The sequence below is a fragment of the Polyergus mexicanus genome, unplaced genomic scaffold (genome assembly GCF_030449975.1).
Source record: "Polyergus mexicanus isolate NDT 795.1 unplaced genomic scaffold, iyPolMexi1.0 SCAF_5, whole genome shotgun sequence".
Classification (NCBI taxonomy): Eukaryota; Metazoa; Arthropoda; class Insecta; order Hymenoptera; family Formicidae; genus Polyergus; species Polyergus mexicanus.
This window is the reverse complement of record NW_027223325.1, coordinates 1-12,847: the sequence shown is the minus strand read 5'-3', so window position 1 is coordinate 12,847 and position 12,847 is coordinate 1. Positions and strand designations below refer to the sequence as shown.

Sequence of the window (12,847 nt, the reverse complement as noted above, 5' to 3'; positions counted from 1 at the left end):
ATATGATAGAAAAAATTAGAAACTTGCAAAAAATGATGATATTGTCGCTCAGAAAAAGTTGTTCAAATGATTTCGAAGTTTACTCTTAAATGTTGTTACATTTGAACAATTTTTTCTGAGCGAAAATATCGAGAAAGATCATCATTTTTTGCAAGTATCCTTATATAACTCTTTTATATTAAGCGTTATAAAAAAAAATGGTACAGGGCTTTCTTGTGCAGTTTACTGTGCTCAACGTACTCACGAGCGTTGGCACTATTTTTACCAGACACCTGTATATGTGCGAACTTTTCTTTCCCGGGAGAATCCCGATTCAAAATGAATCAAAAGATATGCTTCCTTAATTAATTCATTTATTTCGGGAATAGCTTGTACAATATATCAGATGTATTATCAAAATTTTAATATAAAAAAATTTGTATCGAAATTGCTACTTCTCTCTCTCTCTCTTTCTCTCCCTATATATATGTGTGCCTGCATGTTTGTGTGGTGTGCGCGCGTGTACATATGCGTAGAATATAAAATTGGTTTTATAGAATTTGATTTTCAAGAGTCAAATGATTGGCTAGTTGATATGCATACTCTGATGATTGATACGATATATATTATGTGCACATCCTATAACAATAAACAGAAAAAAACAAAGATATTGGAATACAAATACAACAAAAGCAATTAGTTTTTCGAATTAAATATTTTTTTCGTAATATGTCGTCATATCGCTTTGACAATTTAACCATTGTAAATTATTCTTTTCATTTTTCTCGCCATCTATTCAAATTTAAATATGTAATATAATAATTTACTTCTCCTACTTTATATATTCATTTAGCATATTCGGAAAGGATTCAGCTATATTCACAAATATTGATTTGATCTATAAATAATATTAAAACATACGTGCTTGTGCGCTCGTGCGTGTTTTTTTATATTAGTAACTAAATTAATACAAATATATATATTAATTGACATGTTAGAAAGAGTTTATATGATCTAATAGACTTTATTAACTTAATAAGATAATAACATTATATATAATGATTTGATTATTATATAAAGCAATAATACAATATCTTTTTCACGTTTTATAATTTCTCATATGTTTGCTGTAAGACTGAGAAATGTAAGCATGTTTATTCTTTGATACATATCAATATTTGTTGGAATGGTTAGTCGTTTTCTCTTTTTTTAAATCTGCCTGCCGAACAGATTTACATGTCTATCTAGAGCAAGCCGAAATGGACATTAATATTATAAGTACGTATGTATTCGTCGCAAATCGATTTCTCTCTACATTTCAAATTTAGATGAAAACTTAATTACAGAAAAATGATATCAAAGGTGCCGTTATATATAAAACTCATCTTCTAATAGTTCTTTAGGTACACAAAGATACAAATGTATAAATAAAGGTTTACTTATCGCAGTTAGAATTTACTGAAATATATAGTTTTCTCTATAAAGTACAATTATTCGATATAATTTAACTTTTCCTCGAGGGGAAAAAAAAAAAAAAAAAAAAAAAAAAAAAAAAAAAAAAAAAAAAGCATTTCTACATTTGATGAAGAATACGTTTATATGCTTTTAAATCTCCCTTTTCCCAGTCCATTCCATATATACAGATATACTCCATATATGGTGTGTGTGTGTGTTTGTGTAGTCTTTTCAATACTCAAGCAAATGCGCGAATAAAAATACAATAATTGAATACAAAACCTCGATTGAATTCCTTTTAAAACAAGTGGCTAACAAATCATTGCTACAAAAGAGCTGGAATTCGAATACAAGGTAACTGATTATTTAAAAAATTATTTATTGACTAAGAAGTGTTCTTATTTCTTTGTGCATGTGGCATAGGAAATCGACATAGCTAGGGCTTCCATCATTTCCTCTATCTTCAACTAAAAAATGTTGTAACACCATTTCCAGTTTGTCACGTTGTCTCACTATTGTTAACTAAAAATGAGAAACAACAGATTATATTATACTTTAGCACAATATGTTTTCATGCATTACATTAAACAGCTTACTTTCATACAGCGATGCCTTTCAGCCTGTATTCGATTGATAATATTCGTAATTCTATTATTTAAAGGTGTATCTAATATTGGCAATGCAGCACGGTCTGTATCGACTTGGACCACTGAAGGCACACCAAAGACATTCTGTATCCATTGGGGAGAAAGCGTCATACCCAACCATAAGAACATATGGATAGTATTTTCTAAACATACAACAAATCACACAAAATGCATAAAATAATATCGATATCGATTATTTTTCACATCTATTAAAGAATAATATGTAACAATTATTGCTAGTTAAAATAATTTCAGCAATCTCTCTAAGTTATATATGATTGAAAAGTATATTAACTTCGATATTACCAAGTAGATACGCGCCATCGTCTAAAAATTTGACAATAGAGCAGCGCAACATTGGTGGTAATTCTGTGTCTTGAGGATCAACATCATGCAACGGAAATAATCTAGGATAAGTGTATGCAATGGATATGGAAATAGGCATCATTGCAACTGTTTGCATGACATAAGATCGATCGTCGATGGTCATATCAGCTCCTAAAAAAAAAAAAAAGATATAAACTTTATCTTATAAAAACACTACATTGATGAAATGTGTGTATATTTACCTCCTGAGAAAGCGTCGCTTTTCAATAAACAATTAATGTAAAGTGGAAGTAATTTCATACATTCTGGTAATATTAATTGCCCAGCACTAGATGGTGTCGCACAGTGCTTTCGATATATAGCCAGCATATTTGCGCATCTCGCTATCAAGTTATCTTTTACCGTTTTTGGAGTGGATTCCAGTAATTTAAATACATCTAAGTACAATAATTATACATACATGTGTATTATATTATTTTAAACAAAATATTATTCTTACACTACTGTATATCAAGAACATATCTTACTTTGCTTGGAAAAGTAATTTATAATGGCGTCTAAATCGCACGCGCGATATAGTTCGACCATTTGCGACGAAGTTTTCAGACTCAGATTTATAATTCGTAATTTTCTTGTACCACCGCAGGAAGTATACAGCAAAGCTACTTGAATGTATACACCTTCGTCATCGGTCAATTTGTCGTCATGTTTAACTTCTATTCCAATAGCCTTGTAAATTATAAATCAAGTTAATTAAATAAAATATAGCACGCATGATTACATTAATAGATAACTCTTTATTCTTTAATACCCTACCTAAAAATTCGAATATTATAATTCTGTAATTATAATATATTAACTATTAATTATATAATGTATTATTGTATAATTGACTACCTTGTCGCAATCTATGCTGGCTAATTCCATATCAGTTGTATTGGACATAAAATAGTGTCCATAAAAATCGGTCGCCCTAACACCTGTAGATGTACGTACCCGCATAACAGCATCAAAAGCGATTGGTCTACTAATATTATTAATTACATCTGAAATTAATCTTTCACCATCAATATCAGCCTGCAACAAAAAGTTTATATTCTTCAATGTAATCTTACATAAAAATAAGTAAATATGCACACACACATATATGTAAAGTCTAATCTAATTATTTCTCACATGTATTTTTATTGCAAGAAGTGCTTACTTGAAAGTAAGTGTATTTATAAATCTCTCCTCCAGTGAGACGACAAATTTGACCAATTGTTGCCACATCTACATACGAATTGTTAAAGATAAACAGATCTACACTGCAACCTGCACCAACACATTCTTGACCCAAATTATTATAGACATTGTTTTGTGGTACTGTAATATGTATATTTATATATTATATATACACACATACACACATACACACACACACACACACACACACACACACACACACACACACACACACACACACACACACATATATATATATATATATATATATATTGTAAATTAAATACACCACTAGACATGGCGTACATACTTAACACTGTTTTTTCTTTATCTGTACCAAGTACTTTACGATCATCACGGTTTTTCAATTTTCCAGGCGCTTCAGCAATTGGTAAAGATGAATGAAATATTAATAATTTACCGGAACATTCAGATGCCTAGAATCATAGGCAAATCTATATAAGAGATCTTTTACTAAACTAACCAACTTATTTAAAAAATCATTGACAAGAGAAACAAAATTTCATATGTATTATGTATTATAGATGTTTCTTTTCTCACACAAAGTGTACATAAAACTACCCTCTCTATTTATATGTACCTTTAATGATTCTAATCCGGCTTGTATGGCAGGAGCTAGAATCGTTTCTGTTTCTCGAGTGTCCACAAACATTTGTGGAATCTGTGCCATAAGGCTATCGATAACTGTTTCGCTCTCTTCGACGTCGCATAGAAATCCATCCAAAAGCGGCATAAATACATCTTGAATATCTCCAACAACCATCATTTGTGGTTGAGCAAGACAAGAATTAATGTTATAGAAATGTACGGTATTATTATATGTTATAAAACCAACTTTCATGTTACTTTTGGTTTTTCCAGCATCAATAGGTAGATTTTTTATGATAGACTTCATTTTTGTACAGAGTAAGCTTACTAAACCAGATTTAACTGTATTATATGAAACGTCAATTACGAACACAATGGCTGGTGATTTTGGAAAAACATTGTCCTGTGTGGAGAAGAAAGAAACATATAGAGATCAATATATATATATAAGCCTAATATAATTCTAACAGATGTGAATAAATAATCTCAATTTTTATTTCGTGATTTCTTCAATTTTCTAAAGTATATAACATATTTACAAATTATTTTGTGAAAAGAAGAGCTTGAAAAAGCAATTTTACCAAATAAATTATGCGCAAATGTATAAATCTGTTATTATTCATTATTATGAAGTTAGTTTTAATAATGTGATATATTACTCTGCAATAATCCTTTGTAGCTATATATTCAAATGTACCCAACATTAGCTCTGGTCTTTCATAGCGATCTAAGCGTTGACCTGTATGATCCAAGTGTTGAAAGTATTCGTTTGGAACTAAGTACACAAAGAGAAAATAGAGGAATAAATAAGTGATAAGTGATTGGTGCAAAGATCTTGGCAAATCCTTGGAGAAAAATGCGTTAATATCCGTTTATTACCTTCTGTAGTGGCTTTGCAGAATATGCATTGAAATCTTCGGCCGGCATCGATAAATTGCATAAATGGGCACATATACGCTTTACAACGCACGCAACGTACCGGCCCAATTTCACCCATATCCACAATTGGCGGTTCACATTCTCCTTGAACGGTACGAGCCATTGGACTTATTACAAGCCCAAAGGGAACATTGGTCTGTAAAAGATGTGGATGCGTAATATGTCGAATAAAACAAAAAAAAATTAAATTACAAGTTTTCTCGATTTACAATATAATAATATATATGTATACCTGTTTTATAATATCAGCAGTAGTAGGGACAGTATACATAGTGGATCTTATATATCTAGGGGATGCATTTCCTTGATCCTGAGTTACAAACTTTGTCGTTACCAGAGGTGGTACCAGACCTCTCTGATTCGTTATAAACACTCCACCTCTCATATTTTGATCATCCTGCATTACTTGAATCTGCATATAACAAACGTATTTAGATTTATATTGGAATACAGAATGATAATATCGGCAAATAAATTGGATTGGCAAAGCTTTTAAACTCGTACTGGGCTCGGCATGTGTTCTGGATCGAGTCGCCTAGCTTGCTGGGGCTGTAATCCTGATTGATATCCTGTAGCATTAGGTACTCCGCTTTGATATGGACTTCTTTGATTATTATACATATCCTATGAAAAGAGAACAATTGTGTTGCATTCTTCTTTTATTTCTTCTATATAATCAACACAATCTGATCTAATCTTAAAATAGAATAATTTTTAATCACAGTTGTACCATCTGATTATGATATCCTGGCTGCTGGTACGTTGGTTGTTGATAACTCGAAGTAGTAGCAGACAATGCACGATTCATTCCTAAAGAAGTGGATAAAGTCTGTCCTGGCAATGGAGGCGCAGTAGAGCCATATTGTCTTTGTCCAGACTGCGGTACGCCTAGACCTGTAGGATTTGCTATGATCTGGCCTGGCAATGGAGGTGCAGTTTGTAAGTATTGCTTTTGTCGAACTTGGGGAAGGCTAGCGCCTGGAGGACTCGCTGCAAATTGCCCCATTGTGGAAAGAGGAGGAGCAAACTGTCTTGGTTCAAATTGCGATAAGCCTGTTGGATTTGCAAAGCCTCTTACACTCGCTATGGTTTGTGACGGCAGTGCAGAATTATATAGCCCTATTCCAGATTGAGATAGGCTAACATTTGGGGGATTAGCCACTTGAGTTTGATAATCTGCAGAAGACTGCCCATGTCCATGAGAACCCATCGATAAAGATGGTGACACTTGCGAACTAGGAGCTCCTGTCACTGGAGGATTTGTTATTTGGGAGTGATTGACAGATTGTTGGCCTACAATTAATCGTGAGAAGTTTTGCTCATTATTTATCAGAGGCACTTATGCCTTTTAAACTTATACCATAACTATGGTAACTGACTTACCATACGAATGCTGCCTGCCTATCTCCTGAATATGCTGCATCTGTTATAACAAAATTTATTACAAACGCAGATTAAAGATAAATTAAGAATGCGCTAACGATAAGATTATTATAGGTCATTCAGTTTATATATAAAAGTAATATGGATATAGTAATCGCAAAGATTAAGAATATTCCAATATGCATAGAGACATTATTATTGCGATTACAATTAATCAAAATTAACTTACGGAAACGCGCGCGCGCATACATACAATGTATATGAATAAAATAAAATAAAACAATTACAGAAAGCGCGTTTCGAAAAAAGAGATAACCTATATGAAAAAATAACAATAGCGTGGATAATGCATGCTTGGGTAATATAAGGTTTTTATTTAAGTAAAATTAAAAATATGCGTTGAAAGACATGGAATATTAGAAATAATAAAAGCGTATGTGTGCGACGTTTTAAATTCTGAAAACATTACGTATATACAAAACGCACTAATCGAAAGTTTTTCCTAATCGTAAATTACATAATATATACTTACGTTATATCATAAAATGTATTTGAATCATAACAAAACTTGATATTACCGAAATACGTGAAAACGTTGCAAGAAATGTATGTCAACGTAACTGCAAATCCCAACTCCCAACTGCTGCCGATTGCCGATGCCCGATGCCACGTAAGGCGGCACTACGCATGCGTCCTGATACCAATCCTGAATATCCTGATGTCAGCAAAGTTGCGAATTGGAGGTTGGAGGTGATATATATAAATTTCACGCATGCGTAATAGCGCAAACACTAGCAGACGTCTATAGTTATAGGCCCAATGAGAAAAGAATGAAGCGGGGAACACACACTTTTGCATAAGCGCATAATCACAAGCATAAGGAAATTGATTGGTCCATTTCCTTAACAAGATTCTCACGTACTCCTTGTTTTAATCTTCTTTCTATATTGAATATAGATCGTAATATTTTCGTTTTTTCTATTATTTTCATTATTTTTTTGCAATTATATACAAGTAAAATTTTACGGCGTAGTTCTTGCTTTTAAAATATACACCAACTTTATTTAAATTTTTTCAATAATCCGCAAATAATGATAAATAATTTTTCAGAATTCATATTGACAGTTCGTATATTATATATGGAATTCATGAATTTTGACAAGTATATGTTTATGCATGTATGTGTGATTCCGATCCGCTTGAGTATTGTCTCTATACTGTCCTATGCAGCGGAAAACGGGGAAGCGTAGTCTGTGCGAGCTAATAATATACACTATTTCGATAGATGCAATGAAAGAATCTATACAAAAGGTCTTGTTGATTATTAAGCGCAACTTGCGTTTCCGCGAGTTCCGCTCCATGGGACAGTAGGAAGTAGGAGAGGGGCCACGCCGGCGTTTTTCTTACGACGCTTTAACTAGCTGGTACAGTGGCGCTAACTGTTAGCGCCACTGTACCGGCTAGTTAAAGCGTCGTAAGAAAAACGCCGGCGTGGCCCCTCTCAGGCTTCTCTCTGGTAGGATTCACTCTACGGGACCAACATAGGGCGCGTTCCACTTAACGACCGCAACGCTCACGATATCATTTCATCCTTGTTGTTCACTGAAAGTTAAACAAAGACATATGATGCTCGCGAGCATTACGGTCGTTAAGTGGAACCGCGCGCGCCCATTGACAGAAAAGAAAGTTTAACGTTAGGTTTAAAAAGTATTGCGTTATTATTAATTACAATATGTGAGAAGAAATATATAAATTTTTCTTGTCGAGAAATTTATATATATGCCGTCTCATGAATAATAATACATAAAGTAATATAGTGGCAATATGAGGGCAATATTTAGCAAGTATATAGAAAAGTTTATGTTTTTATATAAATTATGTGTTGTTACCACACCGCATAAACATTGGAATCTTTGAGAGCATATTGGAGCATTTTCGCAATCGATATACGATTTTTATATTAGGATTGGCCGATAAAAATAAAAGAGCGATAAATAAGAAATGTTACAAGATTATGAGTTTTTTGTTCGCTTGTGCGAGAAACGTGGAATTTTTTCGATTTCTGAAATTTCGGATGCGATCAAAGTTAGCAGGTACATATTTTTATACTTGTACCTATATCTATTGTTTTTTATTTTTGCATGCGTTTTGCATTACCGTAATAAGTTTTATCAATTAGCCATCGATTTTATTATATTTTATTAAAGTCAGAAATTTAGAAATTATATGAGTATGCTCTATTATTTCTTGCTTATAATATTTGTGGAAAAGATATTTGCTCATCTAGTTTTGGGCATAATTATAACAAAAATTTGTAGTAGGAATTCATATAATTCATCTTCCATAGTATCACCGGGGAGTTACGATTGTCTTGCCTATCAATAATAATACCAGTTTGCAAGATTATAGCGCAGACATTAGTATCCAGCTCTAAGATCAAAACACTTGATATAAGTGACTGCATGTTGCTACCTAAGGGTCTTGACAGTATCCTGAATGCATTCTGCGAGGGCACTGCTGTAACAACTCTAAAGTTAAAGGGCAATAATGTGAATGGGCCTTCTGTTGCCCAGTTAGGACGGGTTCTTGCATATAACAACACGCTCAAACAATTACATATAGAATGGAATAGCATAGGATCACACATAGATTCATTTGCTTCTTTCTGCGATGGCTTAACTAGAAATCACAACATTGAGCAACTCGATCTTAGGTAATATTGACATATATTCGTTTTAGCTATATTTTTTTTCTATTTTTTGCACTTGGAATTATAGATCTATATCTAATATTTGGTTTATATTACTTTAGAAGGTAAAAGCAAGTATAGTGTGTACAAATGAAGTACAACGAAAACAAAGAAATCTATTATATGGATCAAAGATATATGTAAATTTTAGTCGCGGATCTTTTACTAATCATGTCAAATGTCAAGTTTTTATTTTTGTATCTTTTAAATATTTATTCTCTCGAATTTGTATTAGGAAAGTTATATTTAACTTAAAATATATATCTCTTGGTAAATCATTAGTTTGTAAAAAATACACATTAGTAACGATAAATTGTAGAGAATTTATTTGAAAGTGTGCTTTGGAATATATGTTTCATTTACCAATATCAAACAATGATATTGATTGTGATAAATCGTATCGTGTACAAACACCTCTCTCTGTCTCCCTCTTCTTATCTGTCTTCTTATATTTCTCTATCTAATAAACTATATTTTGTAAGAAATATACAAGCCACACAGAAAACCAACCAAGTGAAGAAAAAAAACGACAATCAATGATATTGATCTCACGCAGATACAATCAGATATCGTCACACTGTGCTGAACATCTTTGTAAAATGATACATCGGAACAAGGTTTTGAAAAGCATCGACTTGTCCTGGAATATATTAGGCTTGCAAGGCGGACAGCTGTTATTAAAAGCAATATGTGAGAACAAAATTATTACCAATCTTGTTCTATATGGAAATTCCATACCCGAGGACATCACGCTCGCAATTGAAAAACAGCTACGAGAAAATCGTCATAGATATTCCATCACCGAAATTGCTTTATCTGTCGATGCAAAATTCATGAAATTCCCAATGGGAACGGCAAGAAAGGACTTTATAATGTTAATGTCAACCGGCGATCTTGAAATTGCTCATTCAGAGCAAAAGCATCTAATATCACATCAAAACGAAAAAGTCAAGACTGAAATTCTACAAGCATCTGCAGATGTGAAGATTAACGATCGAATTAATCCTTCAGAAATAAACTCAAAAATAAACACAGAATTAGAGGACAATAACAACAATTCAAACGCACGCATAAATATTTCTTCGAGAGATCACGATAACAACAGGACAATTGAGACAGATGCCAAGATTGCCGATCTCGGTAAAATGCTACAGGAACGTACCGTAATAATCGATCTGCTGAACGGTGAGCTCACGATAAAAATCGCAGAGATGGATGATATGCGGGCACAGCTAAACTTGTTGCAGACTGAGATTAATCAATTGCAGGAGGAGAAGGAGAAGTTTGATTTGGATAAAGCGAAGGAAATTGTTGAATTACGGAAGAGTCATGATGAAGCGAAGAAAAACTGGCAGAAGAGTTACGAGGATTTGAAGAACGATTATAATGAACATTCGCAATACAAAAAAGAGGCAAATTCTAAGGTAAAATTGATAAAATTCATGATTTTATTAAAAATATGTTTTTGAGTTTCAATCTGCTTCGAGCGAAAGATTTGTACAAAAATATTTTAATCGAAAAATGTAATTAAAATTCCTTTTATTGATACAGTTTCATCGAAGAAGGAAAGTGATCTCTAAATATCGATCTCGATCTAAAACGATCTTATATTAATCACATACACGCAAGATATCCTTCATGTAATTTTTGCATTATATACATAAAATTTTTTTTTATATAATAATTTTTAATATTAAGAGGATGCATAACTCGTCTGTTTTACCGACCAAAACGATTATTTATTTGTAGACCACAATTTTTTTATTGGTTACATGAAATAAGAAATTCTTTTCCCCAATTAAAGTATATACAAAATGGGAATCTTGCGCCTTTATGTTAAAAACGAAGAAAAGGTAAAAAGTTACAGTTTTTTTACTGGCTTCTTGTGTCAGGTCGTAACAATATTTACTTAATATAAAAGTTCTGCCGTTTGTATGTACAAAAGAAGGTAAGATAGGTTCTCACTAGGAAATGCATGAAAAAATGTAAGTGAACGTTTAAAAATGTATTTAGAAGCGTAGTAAAAAATATTTCGGTGTACAAAATTTTGCACAACTTTTATATTAGGTATTAAGCAAATATATAATTTTATTGCCGGTAAAATAGGACAGTCCGGGATCCTCTTAAGGATCTTCTTAAATTGTCAAATTAAATGACTTGTATGGTAATTCTTAAGATAATTTTTTACAAGATCTATCAGATTTCCCAAAAGATAATATACGTGAATAGTCGATGACAGATATATAGCTCTAGAAATCTTAAAATTTAATAAAATATTAAAAGGCCTTTATTATTTGTTATATGAACTAATTTTTACAATAAAATTTAACAGAAATAAGTATTTACAAGACAGATCTAGGAACTTGTCAGGTACTTGAGCGCGAACTTAAAAATGTTTCTCAAGTAGCCGGAAAACGAAATTTAAATCGTCTCTCTGATAACGTTGAAAAAAGTTTGCAATAATCGATTGTTGAAAAAAACTACACAAGTTTATTTTTTAATTTTATTTTTTTATATTTGACAGATTCGACGATATGAAAGAGAAATTCACAAAAGCATGTTGGAGATTAGCTTACAAAGAGATAAACTCGTGTCTACTACGCGAGCGTACGAAAATCTGCTATCGAGGAACAAGATTGAGATGCATCATCTAAGAAGAGAATTCAAAAAGCGTGATAATAAACACAGAACCGAACTGAATATTCTAAAAAACACGCTAAAAGAGATTATGCAAGCTTTCAAAGTTTGCCAGACCAAATTACATAAAAGCAGAGGAGAGTCGCACGACTTGTGCGAAAAACAACGTCTTTTAAAGATTAAATTAGACAACACAGAACAAAAAATATTGAGGTTGCTCGATAATATAATTTTTACTTCTTTTTATATCTCTTAATAAAAATATAAAAAGACTTTTTAAACTAGAGAACTCGTTAGTATACGGAAAGCATTATAATTGTCACGCATTTACCGACTATGTTCAAATCCATATCAGTTTCTGTAATTTTTATACAATCAATTAAAACATTGTGTTACCAAAATGATTACTTTATTTTGTCGATATGTGTGTGTGTGATGCTTATAAAATGCATATATTATATAAAATATATACTTTTTTTGCGAAATTTCACGATAATCTTCGTCAGGCAAACAGCATTAAGATGCATTAATGTAACACACAGCAAACAGATTACAAGTTTTATCTCTTCTGAAATTTTTACTTTAAATACTTTTTCATACAGATATGTAAAACTGGAAGAAAATTATCAGAAGATAAAAGAGGAGAAGAATGTATTAGAAGAAAAATTAGCTGATTCCCAAAGAATTATATCTTTCTTGCAATGCCAAGTAGCAAGTTTTCAGAGCGAGTTGATCGAACCTCAAAGACGTTACAATCTGCTCAAAGATGAGCTTGATCAGAAAAAACAGATAAGCGAGACGTTAAAACAAGAACTTTTTGAGGAAAGAGCAAGATTAAAAGATCAAAATCTTCAAATAGAAAAAATGGATCAAGTACTCTGCGTTGATACCACTGCTT

General features: G+C 32.2%; 2 protein-coding genes across 3 annotated transcripts; one reads left to right on the top strand and one right to left on the bottom strand.

Moving 5' to 3' along the window:
* Positions 1-224: 224 nt before the first annotated feature.
* Positions 225-7,263, bottom strand: Sec24cd (Secretory 24CD). 2 transcript variants are annotated; one of them, XM_070295894.1, is made up of 16 exons: positions 7,096-7,263; positions 6,564-6,603; positions 5,911-6,473; positions 5,685-5,804; positions 5,413-5,592; positions 5,121-5,316; positions 4,901-5,016; positions 4,234-4,644; positions 3,943-4,069; positions 3,613-3,773; positions 3,306-3,485; positions 2,936-3,137; positions 2,651-2,845; positions 2,388-2,579; positions 2,031-2,224; positions 225-1,956 (listed from the first exon to the last, which is right to left on the bottom strand). In XM_070295894.1, exons 2-16 carry the CDS (start codon positions 6,601-6,603, stop codon positions 1,813-1,815), a joined length of 3,021 nt encoding a protein of 1,006 aa, XP_070151995.1. In that variant the 5' UTR covers positions 7,096-7,263; the 3' UTR covers positions 225-1,812. The 2 variants fall into 2 exon arrangements, with proteins under 2 accessions (XP_070151995.1, XP_070151994.1); XM_070295893.1 differs by having other exon boundaries at positions 7,142-7,263.
* Positions 7,264-8,280: 1,017 nt separating this feature from the next.
* LOC138933234 (leucine-rich repeat-containing protein 45-like) lies at positions 8,281-12,822 on the top strand (the record flags this gene model as incomplete). Its single annotated transcript, XM_070295812.1, has 5 exons — positions 8,281-8,656; positions 8,911-9,276; positions 9,869-10,736; positions 11,837-12,162; positions 12,552-12,822. Coding segments are annotated over exons 1-5 (1,923 nt in total), but the record flags the coding sequence as incomplete, so codon positions are not given.
* Positions 12,823-12,847: the final 25 nt, after the last annotated feature.

Bases quoted from the DNA above. Each gene is read 5' to 3' on its own strand.
- Sec24cd (XM_070295894.1), bottom strand. From the start codon at position 6,603: ATGCAGCATATTCAGGAGATAGGCAGGCAGCATTCGTATG. The intron at 4,645-4,900 runs GTAATATATCAC...TTCTCCACACAG, and splicing joins CTACAAAGGATTATTGCAGA to GACAATGTTTTTCCAAAATC. The intron at 3,486-3,612 runs GTAAGCACTTCT...TTTTTGTTGCAG, and splicing joins ATAAATACACTTACTTTCAA to GCTGATATTGATGGTGAAAG.